A 24,165-nucleotide genomic window follows, 5' to 3' on the forward strand; every position below is an offset into this window, starting at 1 on the left:
AAAAATACTCACTGTACTCCAGAGACATCTCACTGACACCTTGTGCAGTTGCAGTAAGACTTCCTTATTCTTATGCTGCAACCCCCTAGAAATAAGGGCCAACATTCCATTAGGCTTCCTGATTATCAGCTGGATCTGTGTGCTAGCTTTCTGTGTTTTGTGCACAAGTCTCCTTTGTAGAAGACATTTAAAAAGCTGTCATCTCAAAGGCAGATGATAGATTGATGAGAAAGGATGGGAGGAAGGCCATCGTGGATTGGTTGGGTTGAATGACCTGACTCTGCGCCCTGTACTATCCAATGTTCCGTTTCAATGGTGTCACACTTGTTCAAATGCTGCGTAATATTGAGAGCTGACTCTCACCATGCCACAAGATTTTGAACGGTGGTGTGCAAAAATGGTGTCCAGGTAGAAGATCAGCCAAGATTTGATTAGATAGCATAGCAGATTCACGGAGCCGAATGGCTGTCCAATAGGCAGTCATTTTCTCTCGGGGAAGTCTAGCAACATTAATGGATGCATGCAGAGAAATCGTCTAGACTAGAAAAAACTCCGCCAGGCAGGATATAGACAACCAGGCTCACGTCAGGGATCAGCAGAAAAGAAATCCCAGGTAATTTTAATAAAGCAAGTTTTCGAATGGTAACCATTATTTGTAGCGGAGCATAATTGACACAAACCAACTAAAAGACATAATATGTCCGTGGCTACAGGCACACACACTTCCTCATATACAGACATAAAATACACACAAATAGATCTTCTCTCACTCCACCGGCTTATCTCAGTATTCTGTAATATAATAGCAACTGATGTCACCAACTGTTTACTATATGCTGTGAGTCGCCTATGTGTAAAAAAAGTAAAATCCAAGGCAAGGTTTGCAGTTTAAAGAATGCACTGAGTGCGCGTTGACCCCGAATTGCTGTTGTGGGGGGAAGGGAGAGGTGTCGGAGTCGAAGGGGCGCTGGCCAGACAGTCTATGTCTCCTTCTCTAACCCTAATACGTTGGGTGCTCGCTCTTTGACGCAGAGCTGCTGATGGAGCCGCTATTTAAATAATGAATTGGCCAGGATCACGTGAGCTCTGATTCTGAATAATTCAGCGTGTTTGCCAGATCACATCACCCTCCTTCAATCAATCCAGCATCAAAGCGACCCTGAAGCAATGTGTGTTTTTACCTGAAACAATCCTTGACTAATCTTTGTGGGGGTGAGTGTTTTTTTTTCCAAATCGTTATCATTTCGCTTTATTTCTGTTCTTCCGCGGATTATGAGCCGAGCGGAGCCAGTTTATTTTTTTCAGTGTTGTTATTGTAGAACTGAGATACGTTATTTATGAGGGGCCGTTTATTGGTTTAAGGGAAACGCAGATGCATGTACCTGCCGCCTTGCTATTGATCACGTATATTTTCTCTGCATGAATTGAACGGCACTGCAACAAACCCTTCACTCCTACAGCACTGTCGTCATGCTTTATCTAACCATGTTGCAGTTTTCAATAATATTTTAGCAAAGCATTCTTCAAATATTAGAAAGAATTAGAATATAATTTATTTAGGAAAGCAGATTACAATATCTGGGCTATGCTATTTACGAGGCGAACATAATATTGATCAAGTTTGCAGTAACATCAGAAAAGCAACACATCTGTCCTCTCACTCGTAAGGAAACTGGAAAGCTGAGGTGGTCCCTCCTACACGCACTTCCTCTCAGGCGAAGGAGTCCCAGCAGTAGTCTCTCTTCAGAGGTAAATACCTTCGTAGGCATTTAGATTGACCAGCAGCTTCTCTTCACCTGTTCAAAGAGCCCTCTTAAAATGAAAAAAGACTGCAGATACTCGGAACACAACTCATTGGCTGATCCCTTGTTCACCCCGAACGCAACGATTCCTCCCTCTTTCGCCTCATCAGCTGTGCGCTGTCCCTGGTGCTGAAAGGCGAGACGAACGGCACACCAAGGCAATCAATTGTTAGGGAGCGGGTCCTGCGTTCGTATTCATGGGTGGTGAGAATGCGTTCCATTTAATTTGGGTGCATTTAAGGGTTAATTATTCTTTTTGAGCCGGCTTGTGTTTGATTTGATACTGCAGTGCATACAGAGTGCTGTGAGTCTCCCAAGGAGCCTTAACAACCTGTCCCTGTGCTATTCTCAATAATCAATATCACTACTATTTGAAATCTTTCTCAATTGAACTGTGTCTCGTGTTCCTGGGGAGTGCCTGTTTCTCCTGTTTGAAGATTGATTTTGTTGAGTTCCCCGAGGACTAAACTAGCAGTTGTCTCGGATACTGAACTCTGCTTTGAACTAATTATACACATAAAGCCTTCAGATGTATCTCTTGCCTATAACATCAGAATCTGTAGCATATGTATGTCTCTGTATACATTTCTCTCTCTATTGGTTCGTGTTCACTGTCGCTCATTTGATTATATATCCACTAGTTTTACACTTAAATTTCAATGACAGATACATACAAATCATGAGCTTAAATTCTATATATAATTTGAATTGTAGGTTTGGACTGGGATGATGGAAAGATTACACTTCCACCTTCCCTGCCCAGTTGCTTCTCCATATTGTTCCCGAGTTCAGATCATATGTAGATCACTCACACCCTGACAGTATCTCTTCTGTTCCCCTGCATTTCTCACATCTCACTCATACCACTTTAATATTGTTTCAAATCTGAATCACAACTCTTGCCAATACCTTTTCATTTTCTGTACATGTTCCATTTCAAACTGTGCTCTCCAGATGCTACTAATTCAGACATACTGGTCAAATCTTATAGGGGTCTGAATGATTGTGCTATGATGAGGTTTGTGGCAAAATCAGATGAAAAGTCTAGCATTACTGTTCTCAACATCAGGAGAACTCATTCTATCTTATGTTTTTGATGAGCAGCAGATGAGTTTCTCATTTGCCTACAGGTTACCAGTTGGTTATGCAGAAAAGAAATGACGTGATCAATGACAAGGTGGCAAGATTATTACTTATTAAATGCACTGTTGATGGCTCAGCTCAGCTTAACATTTCACTTTCTGTGTTACTAAGCTCACTTACAAAGCTTGACATTGAAAAAACTTGACTTGGGAACCGTAGTCGGCACCTGACAAATTCAGCTTGCTGCATGCTCCAAAGGACTTCCGTGTTGTACACAGGCAACAATAGCTGAGAAAACATTCCATGGGCACTAGCACATGCACCCCACCAGATATCTGCATGTGACAGATTCCATTCTCGAAGAAGCCTCCTGGCACATCTCCAACACACTTACAGGATGCTTCTGGACTTTGAAAAGCACCAGAAACTATTATTGTAATGCTGCACCAAAGATGCTGTGCTCTCAGGGACAAGCACCCAGCTCAGGGACTTAATCAGGTTGAATTTCCAGGCTCTTTATTCAGTGTCATAGTACTAACATACATGAGCCTACCTGGATGCAGGGAGCATTCCTGCTTTACATTGTCTTGCTTTGCCGCTTTGTGCTTTGCCCCTTCAGCCAGAGATAATAGGTTCATGTTACTACTATCTTGACTTGCTGTTTTGTACAGATGCAAACTAGGAAGCTTTTCTATTGTCAGCTGACTTGAGTCAAATCAGGGGAGATACCCTTTGCTTTTTGGGGCATGGAGAGGGTGGGTGGTCCTGGCACAGCAAGTCAAGAACAGCTCTCAATACCAGCTCATTTACTTGAAAAATGTTGGTCAGCCACTCAGTATGCTCAGAGTAAGGATGCTTTCCACATCAGGAGTGAGGAGTCAAATGGCAGGCTGCCAGTCTCACATTTTGAATCTTTCTGCCCTTTTGGAGTTTGCTTATCTCTTTGAATGAGAGATAAGCAGATACTAAAGAGGATGAAAATGGATGGCAAGCACTTTCTTTTGGTGTAGGTAGGGAGGTACCTCAAGCAGAGAGCATACAGCCTTAGCACTGCATGAGGTGACAGCTAGTGAGGGAAGATGTTTCAAGCAAAGGTGAAAGTGGTAGAGAAAGAACCTTTGTGGAAGGCAGTACAGTATCAGAGTGAATATGAGATCGCATAGTGATGGTGATGGCAAATTATGCTGATGGTTGGAGAAGGCCATTAACCTTCTGCCTCCAGAGAGTTAAAGCTACTGTATCCTGGGTGGCAACCTTGCACCCCGCCTGTCATGATTAGTGTAGTGGCCTTCATTGCTCATCCTGGGGAAAGACTAAGTACCATGTCTGTTCCATCCCATTCAGCAGACCTCCAAGTCCTTGCCCACAATTGGGGCACCGATTCTCATTCATAATGTCCAGGACAGATGTCAGGAAGTATGCAAGGCACCTCTGGACTGAAACTACATGTCCAGGCGCATAACAGGCTTTTAAAATGGTGCAAGTGCATAGGATACAGCTGAATTCCAGGAAACCTGCTGACTGGCAACTTATTCTGGTCACAGCACAAAGTACATCGGGGCAGGTGATTATACAGGAGAGCATAGAGCGGAATAGATACTTATTGAGGTGAGTTTAGTAAGATGTGATGAGAAATCTTGCCAGATATCATAACAAGAATATCTCCAAAAAGGTCCTACACAATGAGAACTTAGCCAGATAAAATAAGATGTGACCTACTGACTCTAGTATCTATGAATATTGCTGTTAACTGCCATGTTGATATTCTTGGCAGTCTGGCTTAATTCCAGGTAACATGTTTTATTGTCTCAATCATTATTTGTCCATTGAATCTCTGTTGAAATATTTTAGGGGCTAGTTAAAGATATGATAAATGTTCCATTAATTTCAGGCTCCTGTTGCATCTCCCTCTCTCCCCCTTTCCCATCTTAGCTTCCAATATGCAATGACTATGAATCTTAATTCTACTCGATTGGGAATAAATTTACTAGTCTCTAGTTATTATGGAAAGTTGGTCCAGAAGTCATAAACTTCTTTGCTGCAAATAGGTGAGTGGGTGTATTTGGATAATTGTGTCAAATCCATCCCTAGTTACTGAGAAGGCAGCAATGGTTCTCTTCTTGAACCATTGCAGTTCTTCTGCTGACAGTGCTTCCACATAATGGTGCTAGATACATAATACAGACACAGTCGAGCACAGATGGAAGTGTTTGGTATTGGTACAGTTGGTGGGAGCAAAGTCAAATAAACTGCTGAATCTTGGATGGACAAAAGTTGCCTTGATATCAAATCCCACCTATTCCCTGGCACTTAGTTGCTGAATTTCATGCCAGGAACAGGGCTGTGAATTGACTGAAACCAACTCCTTCTAATGAAACTTAAACTGAGACACACTGAATACTTTATTGTTTCATTGTTGCTGCCTACTAGAACTACTGATGACTCTTTATCTTATTTTATTGATGATTGGACCATTGCTGATAGAATAGTTAATGGTCAAGTTAGTTTTGTAGATAAGATCTATCTGAACAATTTTCACTATTGTGGGCATTATACCAATGTCTGTCATTGCCTTTCTGAAATAATTTGACTGGTAGAGTAGAGAACTCTGGTGAACAGATGTTGAATATTACTGCTAGAAAATGCAGGATTACATTTCGTGATAATTTCAGTGACCCCAACCTCAATGATTTATTGCCATAACCACTATCAACTAATTCAGAAACATTAGAAATTGAACATCTAGTCAGTAGTATAGAATCAAGACCTAAGCATTCAAAATGTTGTTAAAAAAGCATAGAAAAGTTATCATCCAATCAAACATGTTCAAGGGAGTTGAAACGTTACTACTTATCAAGTATTCCTAAACTTTAGATTGCATTGCTATAGAGTGCTTTGCTACGGGATGATTTGACAACTTAGTAGCTGAAAATGGCAGATGATAGAATTGTAATTATTTTCTATCTAAGATCCAACAGGTGCCTGAAATTAATGGAACATTTGTCATATCTTTAGCTAGCCACTAAAATATGATTTAAGCATTGAACCAATTAATACCAGAAGTTACTTATTTTTCCTTTCACCATATAGGGGTCTCACTGGCAAATCCAGCATTTATTAATTTACTTAAATAAAAAAGGCAATAGTAACCTTGTGTACAACTGAGTGTCTTGCTGGATCATTTCAGCGGACTGTTCGAGTCAAACACATTATTGTGGGTCTGGAGTCATGTGTAGGCAGGATCAGGGAAGGATCACAGATTTCCTGCGCTAAAGAACTTTTGTAAACCAATTGAGTTTATACAACAATTTGATAGTTTCATGGTTACCATTTCTGAGAATAGCCTTTTCATTCCAGCTTTATTTAACTAATTGAATCTAAATTACTCAGTTTTATTGGTGGGGTTTGACTTTGTGGTTCCAAAACATAGTGTCAGTTTGTGGATTCCTAATTTAGCTACTATGTTACCATCCCTGGCTCATGAAGGTATAACTCTGTTCCTTAGCCACTAATTTCACTTCTCATCCTTCTCATTTCACAAATTGAATCATTGTTACCACATTGGAAAATCCATATCCTTTCTAACACCTCCATGACATCAGCCATCTCTGTCTCACCTCAGCCCATCAGCCACTGAATTTCTTATTCTATCATTTTACCTGCAGCACTGCAAGAAGGTAGCCCACCCACCAGCTTTTCAAGAGTAATTAAAGGATGGATAATAAACACTGGTCTAACCAGGAATGCCCACTTACATGAACAAATTCACAAAAATATCTCTTTAACATATTTTGCTGTATAGCCTTCTGAGATTTCTGCACTACTCCATTGGAATTCCATTCATGGCTGTGCCTTCAGTTGCCTGGGTCCTAAGCACAGAGATTCCCTCTCTGAGCATGTGCCTCTCTCTCTGTCGTGCTCTCTCTGTTGCTCTCTTTCTCTGTCTCTCTCTCTCTCTCTGTCACTTCCTCTCACACTCTCTGTCTAAGATAGTCTTCAGAACTTGTCTCTTTACCTCAGCTTTTTGATAACTGTTGTATTGTTTCCTTCTTTGGCTCATGTCAGTCTTTGTCTGCTGACTCTCTGTTAGGTGCCTTGGGATATTTTGCTATATTTAAGTCACACTGTAAATGCAAGCTGTTGAACCCCGAACATGTTTGTATGAAATCTCTGCTTGCTGTTTTAAACTGATTCACTTTTCCATTAAAATAGTCATACATTTGGCCTGTTTGATTTGAATATAGTGTGCTTCTGAAATCCCAGGGGAGCTGATATTACAGGAATTGTGAATCAGAAATAATAACAAAAAGTACTGGAGAAACTGAATTCTGAAGAATGGTCATGGCTCACTTGAAATGTTAATTTGATTTCTCTCTCCTCAGATGCTGTGAACCTACTGGCTTTCTCTAGCATTTTCTGTTTATATTTCAGATCTGCAGCAGCCAGAGTACCTTGCTTTCATTTAAGTGTAGACCAGAGATTGGATTGCAGTGCTGTCATTCCTATTCTCTATCTTAATCACCTGTGAGGTTCAATAGTTTTAACCAGAGCACAAGATTGCAGGACCAATCCTCCTTCTTTAATCATGTTTTTCCCTATTATATTGTTTTGCTATAATTCTGGACATTTTGTGGGTGTAGGGTGGGGATGCGTGTTGGTGTTAAATTTATAACGTTGCTTGCAGTTTTCAAATCATCTTTTTCACCTCATTTCGCCCACTCACTGTGATGTTGAAACCTTTGTAGTTAGCACCTAACAATTCACAATAACTGAGACAATACTGAGGCAGTACTGCACTGTCAGAGTGGATGACGTTTTAAATTAAGTCTTCTTCTACCTTCACAAGTGGATGTAAATGAGCCACAATCCATTACAAGAAGAGCAGGATAGTTCCTATCTCTCAAAAGCATCACTAAAATTTATCTAGTCACTTTTCAGTTTAGTGCTGAGTATAGAAGTTTGCTGTGAACAAATTGATTGCTAGATTTCCCATATTAACCGCACTTCAAACATATTTAACTGATTGTGAACAATCACAAGCATCATCCATTCCCATTCCAATGATTTTTCTGCAATTCCTTTCTCTTCAGATAATAATCTTGTTCCCTTTTGAAAGCCTCAGCTGAGCCTGCCTCCACTAAACTCTTAGGCAATACATTTCAAATTCTAACCATTCACTTCATATGGTGTTTTTAATCTCCTGTTGTTATTTGATAATAATCAATTTGCTTTAAGCATTGAGAAATGCTCACTGCAAGGGAGTTAAATTAAGTTGAATTAGGGAAACCGTGGGGAAACAAAGTTAGAATTATGAGACAATGTTAACAGCTTTTGAACCTCTTACAACAATTCACATTTTGAGGGAATAAGACTTCACTTCTATTTTTAATCAACTATTCAGAAATTCAAAGTTTGGGAGAAGATTTGTAGCTCGGGTGCTCGTTGTTGTGGTTCTGTTTGCCGAGCTGGAAATTTTTGTTGCAAATGTTTCGTCCCCTGTCTAGGTGACATCCTCAGTGCTTGGGAGCCTGTATTCATTTGTGATGTTATATAATTTCTTTCTTTCCTTCCCATGCAGCAGATCCTCCAATTATGCAGATCAACACCTAATCCATTTGCAACATCAAACACAGGTGAAAAGTCAAAACACATGTTATAAACTATCAGAAGAAAATAGTGAGCAAATTGTTAACACATGAACAAATTCTGCATTGGATCATATGTTACTGAAGGCCCCCTACATTGTACTGTGGTTTTCAGTTTACTCAGGAATTGTTGACTCCCTGACAAACAGGACATCCTTTACTGTGATGTATTTTGTAGATGCCAGGGGATTTTCTCTCAATGTAACACATCAAATACAAGTTTTATATTTACCTCAGCTAATGGCATAATCCATGCATTTTCCATCAGCAGTTATTGAACAGCCATCTGAGGGATGAGAAGAAAGCCTCCTGAGGTAATATTTTCTTACCCTTGTCACATAGACCGGACAATTGCTCAACCTCAACTAGTTTGATCAATTTGTTGCATACAGGTAAGTTGAAATTATTTTACAGATGTCATTGGGTCAGTTTTTACTGAACCATGGTACCTCATGATACCCTTTGTTAGATTTACAGTTGCACATGCAAAGTTTCAAACATTTGCCCACAAAGTTAGTTCAGGTGCAAATTCAGAAAGACAACAGGTCATCTAAGACCATAGTGAGTAATAGGAGACATGGCACTTCTATTTAATCATAGAACAGTTACAGCATAGAATGAGGTTATTTAGTACATCTTTGTGTCAGCTTTAAAAAAGCATAATCTATTCCCATTTCACTGATTTTTCTGCAATTCCTTTCTCTTCAGATAATAATGTTGTTCCCTTTTGAAAGCCTCAGCTAACCCTGTCTCCACTAAACTCTTAGGCAGTACATTCTCTAACCATTCACTTTATAAAGGGTTTTTAATCTCCTGTTGTTATTTGACTTACTTTAAGCATTGAGAAATGCTCACTGCAAGATAGTTACATTAAGTTGAATTAGGGAAATAGAGGGGAAACAAAGTTAGAATTATGACAGAATGTTAACTTTTTTTGAATCTCTTACAACAATTCACAGTTTGAGGCAGTAAGATTTCACTTCTATTTTTAATCAAACTATTCAGACATGTTATTACACATTTCCAGGGAAGCTAATTCACTCCTATACTTGTTCACTTCTGAGCAAAAATTGATTGGCAGTTGTCACATTGTTAAAAGTATTAGTCTATTATTTTTTAGACAGATTTCTAAGGGCTGTTGTGGTGCAATGGTGGAGTCCCTTTCCCTGAGCCAGGAGACCTGAGTTCAAACCCCACCAGAGGTGCATAATTACATCTCTGAAGAGGTTAAATAGGAATAAATATCTGAATTAAAGTTACTGTACTGTATTTGATGAGTTATTAATGTGTGAATGCAGAGACTTTATTAAAAAAGAGGGAGGTGTTATGGATAAATTCACTGCCACCAATCTTCCCTATTGAAATTAATCATGCTACTGATACCAAGTGCAGAAGCATGGCCACAGAGTATAGGCATGGTCTTGATTCTAATAGAAGAGAATTGTTACATTTTACTGAATAGCCAGTTCCATCACATCTTAGATACACGGTTGTCTCTTGTAAGACACGAGGCTCAACTTAAGAGTAAGTGCATAGCTACATGCTGTTAACTCATAAAAACAATCACTGAGCCGATAGTTTGTATGTGTAATACAACTTGTGCAGAACAAATTCAGAACTCATTCCTTACAGGAACAGTTCTTTCGAACCTGAGCAGTGGAGCTTGTCCAGTGATGTCAGTTAACCCTTTCAGGTATTACATTTCTCATACAACAGTTTCTTTCCAGTTCAATAGCATCAGTTATGGTAGGGGAGGTCCTTAATTGACGATTAAGTGGTAATTGGCCGCCATAAGGGAAGGCCAACTGCAATTTTCATGGCCCAGACTGAATCAAAGGGCTGTGGGGAAGGTGGTTCAATGTCCAATTTGCAGTTGCCACTGGTCTCCAAGCTCAACTGAAGTATCTCTTTATTACTTCAGAAGCAATAATATTCAGTGTTTACAAATGGTTCTGAAAACTATGTTGGTAATTTCAAGTCAACAGCAATTGCCATTTTAGAAAGGAACTGAATGTAATTAAAGTGATTGCTGTCTTCCACTTTAAATTAGTCATGGGGATTGAGCCAGAAATATGTCTTTTGAGGGATTAATATAGCTGTTGATTTCGTAGATGAAGTGCTTTCATTAAAGCATTGTTGTTATATTTATCCTTGGAAAAAGCAAAAACTGAATTCTCTGCCATTTTCTTTTTTACTGGGGCAGATTTTAACTTTCTGGCTTGGATCAGCTACCATTTATGGAAAATAGCCAGCTTTCATTTCCAGCTGGCAAAGGACAGCTAATTGACAATGTCAGTTACATAGCGAGAAGGCAAGTTGAAAGTCTTCCCCAACTATTCCCAGACAGCCACCAAGGGTCAAATGCCTGTAAAGACAGCAGAAGTAAACAGTACCTAAGGAATAGTACTCCTGGCAGACTATGTTGAAAGGATCTACTGGAATGGTAACTCCAAAGAGTGGCAACAGTCTTTCCCCTAAGATGTGCATGTATATGGTCACACAGCAATCATGAACATAATATACAGTGAAATAAGAAGGCCACAAAAAACCAAGGAGGATTGTAAGGAAAATTGAGCAGTTACCGGGAGAGACCAAATAAGTGGATTATTTCCATTAGAGCAGAGTTAAGTGCCCATTTAATTACTGTGCTCAAAATTAGGAAGGGATTTGATAAAGGAATAAAGAAGGATCTTTTAGTGTCTTTGACAGGCCATTTATTTAATGAACAGCTAATTAGCAAAAACACAAAGAGGAATGATTTGGAGAATTTTTCACTCATGAATTATGATGGCGTAGAATTTACCACTGGAAAGATTGGATGAAGCAGGTTCTATAAAAATTTACTAAAGGGTTAGGATAAATGCTGGAAGGCAAAAGAACAGGGAGAGTAAGACCAAATTGGATAGGGCCAGTTCAGGGCATGTTAGGCTGAGTGATTTTAATCTGTGCTTTGTCACTTTATTGAAGCAGGTGGGAAGCAGGGGAATCTATTAAAGATAAGTAAAAATGGAAAGTGCTGGAAATATTCAGCAGATCTGGCAGCATTTGTGGAGATAGAAACAGAGTTAACATTTTGACTCTGCTATGACTCCTCCAGAACTAAAGATAGAAATGTGAGTGGGCTTTTGATGTTGAAAGAAGAAGGAAGAAAGATGAAGGGGAAAGCCAGGGATATAGACAGCAGAAAAGATTAAATGATGAAAATGTCAGAGTTTAAAAGGCAAAGGGAGTAGTGATAGTTATAGTAAAGAGCAAAGCTTGTGTCCAGACTGAGTGTGAATAGCTAAAGAATGAATATCTCTGGCTGAAAGCAAAACATGAAAACTAGAATTTAATCTGGACAAATACCTCATTGCTACAGCTATTACCATTTCCTTTATCTTTTGTTCCATGATATCTTTGTCATTGTTGTTGTTACATCCTTCAGTGTTGAAAATACTTATCTACTGCCAGATCTGCTGAGTATTTAGGCATATTCTGTTTATATTTCAGATTTCCAGCATCTCTAGTGTTTTGAATTTATATTAAAAGTAAGCATCCTGCTATCCTTCATGGAGGTAGGAGAATCGGCAGAAGCCTTTCATGGATGCACACTGGAAGTTTAGACTTCAACTTTACCTGTCCTGGTCTCTCTCTTCGCCTCCCGCACCATTTCCTCCCTAACACCTCTATTCCACACCTTCTGGAATGCTGATTTCCCAACTTACCTGATTGCCAAGAAGCCGGACAAATATATCCTCAAATCTCCTCCTGTTTATCTCACTTCAGCAGTGTGTTTATAAGTCTTGTCAATTAAGACCAACTGTGGGTTTACTGGGTCTTCTGAACTGTAGGATCTCCTTTATTTTGAGGTGGCCGAATGCAGACTATATTACCATTTTGCGAAACAAGGCACTTCCACTCAATGCATATGATATTTCAACACACCTTCTGACTCTCGTACTGACTATTCAGTTGTAAGATTGCTGCAGCGTTCCTTTTGAAGTCCAACACAAATTGGAGGAACAGCACTGCTCCCCTGCTTAGACAACTTATACCCTTCAGGACTCAGGATTCAGATCAACAACTCTGAAATCTAGCTCCATTTTGATTATACATCCCTTTTCCTGTGTATTGTTTGCAAGGTTTTGCTTTCTGCAAATCTGACTCATATCTGCTCTTAATATCGACTATGTATCGATTAATACACAGAATACACAGAATACAGGTTAATACACAGAAACCATTGCCATGCCCTTCAACATTTGTTCTGTGACATCTGTGATCTCTAACTCCTCCATCTTCCCTTGTCTATTCTTCCTCTATTTTTTCGATAGTATAATCCATCACGTTTCTCCTAGCCCCCTTCCGTTCCAAAGAAATGATATATTGATGCCACAGATGCTGCCAGACCTGCTGAATTTTAAAGTACTTTGTTTTTATTTCAGACCTCCAGCTTCTGCAGTACATGGCTCTTGTTATTGTAGGTTTGCTGGGCTTTGAACTATTGCTCACGCATTCCTGTTAGTTGTTACACCCACTCAATAAATTGAAATAAATTCACCACTTTGTCAATAGAATAATTTATGAGCAATTTACTTAGTCAGACCATTTGCTTATTGCTTATAAATTGCTTATTAGTCACTGACAACAGTCAGCCCCCTCTCGCCTTCTGTATTCTCACACCTGTGTATTGATTTTTAAGAGTACTTTACAAAGGAAAAATGTTGTTGATTTAGTTAAAGTGCTTGGATTTTCAATTTTAATGAAAATGCACTATTGAATGTTTCCAGCCTGCTTCATTCCATTCTCTCATTCTTTCCTTTTAAATAGCAAATGTACCCTCCCCGATCAGATCAGGTCCCTTTCTGCCAACTTCTCCAGATCTTTGTTCATCCTAAAAATGTCTCTTTGGCAGTGTTCCAAATATGATCTGAGCCCAGAGAGTGGGACATAATTTTGTGATGGGTTTGTGTCAGGTGCCACTTTAGAAGAATCTTTTGACAGTGAAGTTACTATGCTTTTATGGATATAAAGCTCAATGGAATGATAGTATCAATCTGAAATATAACCATGAAGTAATGTTGGTTCAGTTGTGCAGAACATTGGGCACACCTTATTTGGAGTTATTACTTTCAATTCTGGAGACTGCATTTGATAAAGATAGGTTGGCCTTGGGGTGGTTTGCTGCACAGATTAGTCAGATCCTTCCTAAAATGTGATCACCAGAACTGGATGTATTATAGCCTAAGTAGAACTTTATAAAGGTTAAGTATAACTTTTTGTACTCAATATCACTATTGATGGATACAAAATTACATATTATTTAGTTTTTACCCTGTCATTATGTCCCGCTAAAGTAAGCAGTGGCCCATTTAAGACAGAAATGAGATGAAATTCTTTCTCTCGAAGAGCCTTAATTCTTTAGAATTACCTTCTTCAAAAGGCAGAGCTAACAGAAGACTGAATCTTTTATTGATGAAATCCAAAAGGCATCAAACATTTTTGGAGGGATTTCTGCTGTGAGGCGTCGCAAGTTTTCTCACTGTATCTTACAAAATGTGTCTTGTTAACCAACCATCATGCACTAAGGCAGCACTCATGTCTGATTCTAAACCTACGTTAACATGTGCCGTTCCTAGAACAACTCTCTTTTGAGTGGATATCTCAAAATTTATTGGCATCCCTTGCACCCATGCCATCTTTAAATACCTATCCTATACCTTGACAAGCACAGTCTGGAATTGCTCTGCATGGTTTCTGAAACTTGCCCCGGATATGGCAGACAGTTGGAAATTGGCACCTTGTTTTGTGTACAAGGAAGTGGAGGTCCTGCTGGACAGAGTAGTGCAGGTGTGGGATTTTCTCTTTCTTCAGGAATGGCAGTGCAGTCTATAACACCGGACAGTGCCAGCTTGGTCCAGTGTTGCCACCTTGGTTATAATATTCTCTGTGGTCTGGAGGAATTCCCAGCTCTACAGAAAATAGTCAATGTTCTTCTTCACTGCACTAGCGCAAGCACCACATTTTCTCTGATATCTTACACACACTTTGTCGCTGCTACTGTGCTTCCCTCCCACTAAGGCTCATGTTCTACCATTTTCACTATTGGCTGCAACATCTTCTCTCACTCACAAACACCCACTGCAACCCTAACTCATATGTTCTCGTGTATGTCCTGCCACCTTCAAAGATCTGTATACATGATTGCAAGAATCTCTATCCCTACATTCTTTAGTACGGGCCACTAAACCTATACTACCCCTTCCGATTCCTTCTGCCAAAATGGATGACACCCACACTTCAGTGTATCTGTCACTTGTCTGCTCATGCTGCTCATCTAGCCATGCTTTTTTGGAGTCAAGTGGTGGTACTATCTTCACTGTTTGCTACATCCAAATTTGATAGATTTATCATCTGTTTCATATCAAGGCATTTATATATATCTTTTAAAAAAGAAGTTGCTCTAGCACTGATTCTGGGCTAATCAACCAACCTCCAGTCTGAAAACAACCATCTATCTCAACCTACTGTATTCTGCAGTTAAGGTAACTTTTATTTTCCAACTGAAACTGACTCTCCATTTTTTTAACCAGATTTTTTGTGCAGCAATTTATTAGATATTTTCTTAAAAATCATATAGTCAAAATCCATTGCATTCCTTTCACCAGCCTCCATTGTTACTTCGTCAAATAATTCAAATAGATTAATCAAGCATGATCTGGTCTTTACAAAACTGTGTTGGCTCTTCGTAATTAACTTAAACCATTCCTAACCCTTGTGACTCTGGGGAGTTAGGATGTGAGCCCTTTAGTCTTTATTTCTCTGAAACAGTTCTGAATGGAGTCACATAAGTGTGAAAAAGTTTTTTAAGACCCAGAGTGCAGACTGTGAGTTGTCAAACATGCCTGCTGTTAGGAGGAGAATTCTCAGATCCAATATTGTCTCATATGATTATATTTAATTAATTGTTTCTGACAATCGAATTCCCAATATACCTTTGGCTTTGTGCTGATGCTGAGTCTTTTTTGGGCCATGATCCCTGTGTAAGAAAATTAAAAACACATAAGGCCCTTTATTGCTACTAGCTTTTCTCATATCTCTTATATTTGCTATTCTTTTGGGTCAGGCTTCCTCATCTATTCAGTTTTGCCTGAGGGGATAATTTAAACTGATTGCTATTTTGACAACAATTTGAATTTAACCAACCAACTGAGGTATCTATCTCACAGCCAAATGTTACATATTTTCAATTTTCCAGTACACTCTGAAATTGCTAGCTAGTCATATGACAGGTGCTTGTAAGCTGTCAGTGCAAAATAGCATTCACTCTCTCTTAAAGGTCCAGTACATGCCTTCAATTTCATAACAGTAACAGTAAATACAGATCATCTTGCTCTGTTGAAACGTCGCCTGTTTACTTTAAGCTCTCTCAATTTCACTTCTTTAAAATACCACAGAAATAACATCATTTCTATTTCAACTTCATCACTGGAAATTCTCAATGTTATACCTAAAAATCTCCGCCAACTCTAATGCCCATAGTCTAGAAATGGAAAACCCCTTTGCCATTAACAATTTTCAACCTACACAGATTGAAACATCCACCAGTTATGTGAAGCAAGAGCAAATTACAGCAGATGCTGGATTCTAATCTAAAAGTAAAAAAAATGCTGGAGGTCACATCGGGTCAGGCAGCATTCATGGAGAGAAAGCAAGCAAATGTTTTGAGTCTAAATGAGTTATCTAAATTGAAACATTAGCTTGCTTTCTTTGCATAGATGCTGCCCGACAAGGTGTGATCTCCAGCATTTTTTGCTTTTAGTTACGTGAAGCAGTCAGTCTCCATGTCAATACTCTGTTTGTTGCTTGTGAGGCCTACTTCAAACTGGTCAGAATCACCAGACTCTTTTGGATTGTGCATGTGATTGACTGTATACCATTACAGTTAAACTCAATATTATGAAGCTGTGGTTTGTTTTAATTGAGGGTGTAAATTTTCCCACATTCCTGGAGTGTGACCCTGCTTAAAGTAAAGATAAAGTCGCCATAATCCGACCAGACCATAGTCTTGCTTTCTCATTAGTGAAAGAGAGATGGCTGCTGGTGGTTTTTATCTGAGGGTCACCATGCATCAAGCGAGGGGTGAGGGTAAGATAGAGAATCCTTTATGGTAACCTCAGTTGTGCAAGAACTGAACACATGCAGTTGGTATTACTCTGCATCACAAACCAGCCACAATCGACAGACAGGAGGCTGGAAGAACACAGCAAGCCAGTCAGCGACGTTTCGGGTGTAACCCTTTTTCAGGACCAGCCACCTAGTTAAATGAGTATTATTAGTGAACACTAAACACTTAAACCCATTTCTCCTCCTTATGTCCTGTGTCTGAAATACCAATACAGGTGTCAGATGGAGGTTGGCGGGAAGAATATTCGCTTCTGTATCAGAAGATTGTGGTCCAGCTGAGTGTCAATTAGTCGCTACAATCAAAGCAAGTTTTTTACACCTAAAATGTTTCAATGATAAAGCTTTGCATCATCTGCAAATTTGGAAATATTACAATTAGTCCCACATTTAGTTTTTTTAAACAATCTGTTCAGAGGTATTATCACAGGTAGTCCTCAGGTTATGAAGAGGTTCCGGAGTCTGTGTGCAAGTCAATTTGTGTGGTCAACCTTTATAATTTAAGTAAGACCTTCCTTTTTTTTAATTCTTCAAAGAAACAAAAGAAAAATTGTATTCTATAAAGAGATTATATGGCACTCATAGATAGACAATTCAAAATAGGTTGAATAAATTTCTTCTCCAGTAGTAATTTTGTGATCGTGAGTTCTGAGCTGTGTTGGTATTTGAATCTGTTTTACAAATCCTTATTGATGAAGGAGGAATCATTGTCCAGCTATCAAACACATCAATTCAGATCGAGCTTCCATTGGACTTCAGCTCATTCCTGTATCACTCCAGCTTTGTGGCATCACGTCATCTAAGGTGACATGTCCACATTAGTTCTCTTCCAATGTTTTCTCCTTTCATCTATGAAAAACTTTTGCATTATGGATGAGCTGCAGTTTTTTTTTTAATCATTACCCAGCTCAGTGCTGTTAATGTAACCCAAGAGCAAGGTTTGAAATGATAGCAGGACTCTATTTTAACCTGTGTCATATTACATACGCTTTGCCTCAGAAGACTATTGACATTGCAGCTCACTGCTGATCTAACTCTTTCCATGTTAGAGTTTTGTTAAGTAGGTCAAGTCCATGAGATGATCTATGTTTCCTCACACAGCATACACCCTAGGGATGTATAAGTTCCATGTATTCTGATTAATACCATTCTGGCACTATATTTCATTTTTAATACACTTTAAATTAGTACCTGCTTTTCTTTTTTGCAATGACAGAATGAACGCTTGCTTACAATTCCCTCTCTGGAGTTCTTTCCTGCTCTCTCAACATTGTCAGTGATGACCTCTGTAAATGCGTTGCATTCAGAATGGGTGGGCATGGGATGTTTGCAGGATGGAAAATGATAGGAATTGTAGTTACTGTTACAGATGAGCTTCCAAAATAATTAACTTGTTGAGTGATCATTGGGAAGAATGTTTGATAGGCCAGTTGGGTTTGAAAAGCCATGTGATAAAACCTCATAGAATACAATTCAAACAAAATTGACCATCTTAATTTAGAGAGTGTTTGAATAATCATAAAAACCAAAAGAATTGCAGATTCTGGATATCAAAACAACACAGAAATTGCTGAAAAGGCACAGCAGGTCTGGCAACATCTGTGGAGAGAAATCAAGTTAATGCTTCAAGATCAGTGACCCTCTCTCAGAACTGATGGTAGCTCAGAAAAAGTTGTTTTTATGCAGAAGATATGGTGGGTGTGGGAGTAAGGAGTAAACAATAGGTGAAGATACAGCACAAAGAGAGAGAAGATAGTTGGACAAACAAAAGAGTGGAATAATCAATTGCTTGATCAGAACTTTAGTATTGCCGAAAAAAGATACATTTTGTTGAAGATTTCCATCTTGTACCCATCAGGCCAATTCGCAAAAACACTAATACACTGGAAATCAACAATGTTATAACGGAAACATAGAGCATGCTAATGGTTGGCACATGGACCCTGATGAGCAGAGGTATGGCCTTGGAGAGTACACCAGTTACGTGATGGTTCACAGTTAATTCCCTGCTTTGCTTAAATTTAAATTGGGCAGATTGACTCTCATTGCCTTGATGAATAAATTGTGGCTGTTGCTTTACTATTCTTGTGAATTGTCCTGATGAGTGCAAATTGGAATCCTTCAACAAATTATATCATTTTTTCAAGTGTACACACCGTTAAACCCATTCTCACCTAAATCAATAACATATAAGCTAAATGATCAGCAGCAGAACTCTTAGTTAAAACTTTGTTCACTTTAGCCCTGACACTAATTAAATATACCATAACAGGAAGAATGAATTAAACCAAACAAAGCAAACTAAATGGTGCAAATTTAAAGGGGGCATGGGAACACAGAGACTTGGAGGTTTATCGCCATGTATTTTTGAAGGTAGCAGGGCAAGTTAAAAAGGTTGTTAAATATCCAAGTCCCTTAGTTTTAGAAGCAGAGACAGAAGCAAAGATGTAATAATAAATGTGTATAAAACACTGGTTAGGCATAGCCTGGAGTCCTGTGTTCATTTCTTTTCATTATACTTCAGAAAGATCTTGGACAGGGTGCAGAGGAGATTTCCTAAGATCATACAAAGGTGTGAACTTCAATTCCGTGGAAAAACTGAAGAAGCTGGGATTATTGCTAGACCAAATAACATTAAAATATGGTTCAAAATCATGAATGGTTCTGGTAAAGTTGACAGGGAAAAACTATTTTCCAGTGGCAGGACGATTGAAAGCCAGAAGGCACAGATTTGAGTTAATTGGAAAAAGAAGCAACAGGTAGATGAGCAGGAAGCTTTTTATTCAGTGAGTTGTTGTGATCTGGATGGTGCTCACTGAAAATGCAGTGGAAGCAAATCCAACAGTGAGTTTCAAAACACAATTCAATAAAAAAACTTGAAAAGATAAAGACTGCAGAATTGTGAGACAACTGAATGGTATAGGACAATTGACTAGCTTTTTTGAAACAGTGGCAGACATACAATGGGTCAAATGACCTTCCCTGCGCTGTGCAATTCTGATTCAATGAATTTAACAATTGTTACATAGCCTGGAACATGTCCCGGATAGTTTCCTACATCAACAACTTGACAAGAGACAAGCAATATTGGTTTTAGTAAGTGTAACATTTGAAAGTGAAAAGCATGAATTGATTCCTAGAGTTTTAGATTTAGATAACTTTAGGACAACTTTAATAAAATGAAACAGAGACTGTCCACAGCAAATTGGGAAAATCTATGAATATGTGAAACAACTGAAGAACAGTGGAGCAGGTCCAAAGAAACATTTGAGTCATAGTTGCACCCTTCAGTCCAACTTGTCCATGCTTCCCAGATATCCTAAATTAATCTTGTCCCATTTGCCAGCATTTGGCCCATATCTCACTTATTCCTTCCTATTCATATACCCATCCAGATGCCTTTTAACTTTGTAATTGTACCAACCTCCACCACTTCCTCTGGCAGCTCATTCCTTACAGGCACCACCCACTGCATGAAAACATATGTCCTTTGGAGCCTTTTAAATCTTTCTCAACACAATGCAAAGCTGATTTATAACCCTGAGAGGGAAAAGCTCCACTTCACAGAAAAAAAAACCCATCGACAACTAAAGAAATAAGGAACAGCATAAAATTAAAATAAAGGACTTACAAAATGCTAAATACACAGCACAGATCCTGTTAATGGTAAAGATATAAAGGCCAGCAAAGGGTCTCAAAGCATTATTTAAGAGCTGCTATGAGGGATTATGAAAGGAAATTGCCAGGAACATCAAAATTCATCAGAACAAAGTTTATAGTTACACAAAGGGAAAGTGGGGGTAAGGAGCAATGTTGGCCCACTAAAGACTGAACATGGGATAATGTAAATGACAATGTGGGGAAATGGCAGACAGGCTGAATAATTGCTTTTCATCTATTTATGAGCGAAAAGGAGGAAAGCTTGCTCGAAATCCCAAGAAATTTAATAGTCGAGTGGGACATGGACTGAATAAAATTAACATAAGTAAACCTTCAGTAATGAGAAAATTGATGGAGTTAAAGAGTGACAAATTCACAGGACATGACAGTTTCCATCCAATGGGTTAGAAGAACACACTGTAAATGCCCTATATATAATCTTTCAGAGTTCCCTAGATGCAGGAGCTATCCCTCTGGATTGGAAAACTGCACTTGTTAAGAAGGGTGAAATGGAAAACCAGGGAATTTAAAAAAAAGTTAGTCTAACATCTGTGGTTGGGAAATTTTTGGAGTTTATAATCAAGGATGAGGTAACTGAACATGTTGAAGATTTTCAGTTAATCAGAAAAAGCCAGCTTGGATTCATGACAAGAAGTTCATGCCTGACAAATGTCATTGAATGTTTTGAAGATGTGGCTAAAGTAGTGGACAGGGGAATATCTAAGGATGTTGTTTGTGGACTTCCAGAAGGCATTTGATAAAGCCCAGTAGAAGAGACTGCTAAGTAAGATAAGACCCCACAGAATTGAGGGCAAATTACTGACTGAGAAATTGGTTGAATGATATGTGACAGGAAATAGGGATAATTGGTAGATACTCAGATCGACAGGATATGACCAGTAGTGTTTATTCACTTTCTTTATTAATGAGTTGGATAGTAACATAAGAAGTCATATATCCAAATTCGCTGATGACACAAAGTTATGGTGTGGAAGAGTCAGTGTTGGACTAGGGTGGACAAAGTTAAAAATCACACAACACCAGGTTATAGTCCTGTTGAAGGATCAGTGCTCCAAAAGCTAGTGCTTCCAAATAAACCCGTTGGACTATAACATGGTGTTGTGTGATTTATAACTTGGACACAAAGTTAGGCAGTATTATAGACCGTGTAGATGATCACGTAAAATTATAAAGGGGTACTGATAGACTAGGTGAATGGACAAAACTGCGGCAGATGGAATTAAATATAGGTAAATGTGAGATTATCCATTGTACACTAAAAAAGAATAGATCAGGGTATTTTCTAGACAGTATGAAATTAATTGCAGTGCTTGTCCAAAGAGACTTGAGGTTCATGTGCATAAATCGTTAAAATGCCATGAACAGATGCAGAAAATAATCAAGAAAGCAAATGGAATGCTGGCCTTTATAGCTAGAGGACTAGAGTACAAGGATGCAGAAGTTATTTAAAACAAACCCGGGTTAGGTGTCACTTGGGCACTGTGAGCAGATCTGTGTACCAGACATTAGGAAGAATATAAAAACAAAACAAAAATGGAAATTGCTGAACAAACCCAGCAGAACTTGCAGTGTATGTGCAGAGAATGCAGGGTGAATGTTTTGGATGTAGGTTTGCTCGCTGAGCTGAAAGGTTCATTTCCAGACGTTTTGTTACCTTACAAGATAACATCTTCAATGAACCTCATGTGAAGAATGCTGAAAATTCCTGCTTTCTATTTATATGTTTGGATTTCTTTGGGTTGGTGATGTCATTTCCTGTGGTGAAGTCACTCCTTGTTCCTTTTCTCAGGGGGTGATAGATGGGGGTCTAACTTGATGTGTTTGTTGATAGAGTTCCGGTTGGAATGCCATGCTTCTAGGAATTCTTGTGTCTTTGTTTGGCTTGTCCTAGCATGAATGTATTGTCCCAGTCAAAGTGATGTCCTTCCTCATCTGAATGTGAGGATACCAGTGAGAGAGGGTCATGTCTTTTTGTGGCTAGTTGGTGACTCTCTCTTTGACTGGGACAATACATCCATCCTAGTACAAGCCAAACAAGGACATGCACAAGAATTCCTGGAAGCATGGCATTCCAACCAGAACTCTATCAACAAACACATCAAGTTAGACCCCCATCTACCTTCCCCTGAGAAAAGGAACAGGAAGTAACATCACCACAGGAAATGATGTCACCAACTCAAAGAAATCCAAACATATAAATAGAAAGCAGGAATTTTCAGCATTGTTTTACATGAGGTCCATTAAAGGTAACAAACTGTCTGGAAATGAACCTTTCAGCTCAGCAAGCAAACCTACATCCAAAACCTTAACCTAAGCTGCAAATCTTCTCAAAACTTGCTAAAAGTGAATGTTTCAGGTCCAGTGACTTTCTTCAGTAGGTTTACAAGAACGATACATAGATTTCAGGGGTTAACTAATGAGAAGTGATTACGCAAATTAAGCTTGTTTTCTCTAGAATTTCAAAGTTTAAGGGGTGATCTGATCAAAGTCTTCAAGATATTAACAGGAAAAAATTAAAATTAACTCTTTCCACTGATTATGGATTTTAGAACGAGGGGTGCTTTGACTGAGAATTATGGCTAGGCTATTCTGATATTTCTACACACTAAGGGTGTTAGATGTTTGGAGCACCCTTCCACAAATGGTTGGATCTGTTGCTAATTTTAAATCTGAGATAGATATATTGTTTGTTAAGTGAAGGGATAAGGTCCAAAGACAGGTGAATGGAGTTAGGCCACATATCAGCCTTGATTTCATTGAATGGTGGAACAGACTGAAGGGGCTGATTGGCCTACTTCTGTTCCTATGTTGCTGTTGCCCAAATGTAAACCTGACCCCCATAAACCTCATATATATGCTAGTTGTTGAATAAGAAAGCTCCCTTCATTTTTTGAACACTGTCCTTTGAAAACTTTCTGAAGAATTCTGTCCTCAACATATTATTTTCCAGGTTCAACGGGTTTCCAGTAGGCAGCATTCATTTGGACTTCAGTCATGTTCTTAAAGGCTCAGATGGTCTTCATGTGAATGGCTGGTTTCCCTCGCGCTGGAATTTGGATTCTCCGCTGAAGTACTCCACATTCAATTGAGAACCTTTATATCAGCTGAAGAACATTCCCTAATTCACACCCCTGCCACCTGCTTCGCAGCTATGAGTGGATTCCTCTCATACCTGGACCCTCGACGGGTTCATTGGGGTGCTACTTGGATGGCGTTACACTCACGGATTCTTCGCACTAAGCCTGTGGAATCTATGCTTGATGATTCCAACCAGCAAGGAACAGGTCACTCCAGACTGGCCCAGGTACTCACCACAGTTGACCTAGTGTCTCTTGGAGTTGGCAGCTGTGTGGGGACTGGCATGTATGTCGTATCTGGACTGGTAGCCAAGGAGATGGCAGGACCTGGTGTCATTGTGTCTTTTATCATCGCAGCAGTGGCCTCCATCTTATCAGGTAACTGGGCAAATTACTAAATATTTTTGTCTTTGTCCTGAGAGTCAAGTGGTGGTTCCTTTAACTGGTGTCAGACTGAATCCTATAGACTAATAATGTGGAGGGGATGGTAGCATGGTTTAGTAATGTCTTTAGATTACAGATCAGTGGGTGTGTAATCCAGAGGACTAAACTAACAGTATGGGATCAGGAAACAAATCCTGCTTAAGTAATTGGTGGAACTTTAATTCAATTAATAAAGTATGTATTTGAAAACGAGTTTCAGTAATGGTGCTTGCAAAACGATCATTGATTGTCATAAAAACCCATCTGGCTTATTGATGTCCTTCAGAG

General features: G+C 39.0%; 1 protein-coding gene across 8 annotated transcripts in view; it reads left to right on the top strand.

Annotated features, from left to right (window-relative positions):
* Positions 1–592: 592 nt before the first annotated feature.
* slc7a14a (solute carrier family 7 member 14a) overlaps positions 593–24,165 on the top strand; it is a 76,436-nt gene continuing 52,863 nt past the window's right edge. For 2 of the 8 annotated variants that reach the window (XM_043702573.2, XM_087993386.1), the window contains exons 1-2: positions 1,118–1,212; positions 23,328–23,832. In XM_043702573.2, coding sequence (XP_043558508.1) covers positions 23,529–23,832 — 304 coding nt within the window. In that variant the 5' untranslated portion in view covers positions 1,118–1,212; positions 23,328–23,528. Of the gene's footprint in view, positions 614–1,117; positions 1,213–1,467; positions 1,750–1,810; positions 2,007–8,463; positions 8,519–8,797; positions 8,923–23,327; positions 23,833–24,165 lie in introns of those variants that run through there. The other 6 variants (XM_087993383.1, XM_043702576.2, XM_087993384.1 and 3 more) reach the window with 6 other exon arrangements.

Source organism: Chiloscyllium plagiosum, unplaced genomic scaffold (assembly GCF_037043375.1).
Source record: "Chiloscyllium plagiosum isolate Xiang-an unplaced genomic scaffold, Cpla_swu_hap1 HiC_scaffold_13, whole genome shotgun sequence".
In the NCBI taxonomy this organism is placed as follows: Eukaryota; Metazoa; Chordata; class Chondrichthyes; order Orectolobiformes; family Hemiscylliidae; genus Chiloscyllium; species Chiloscyllium plagiosum.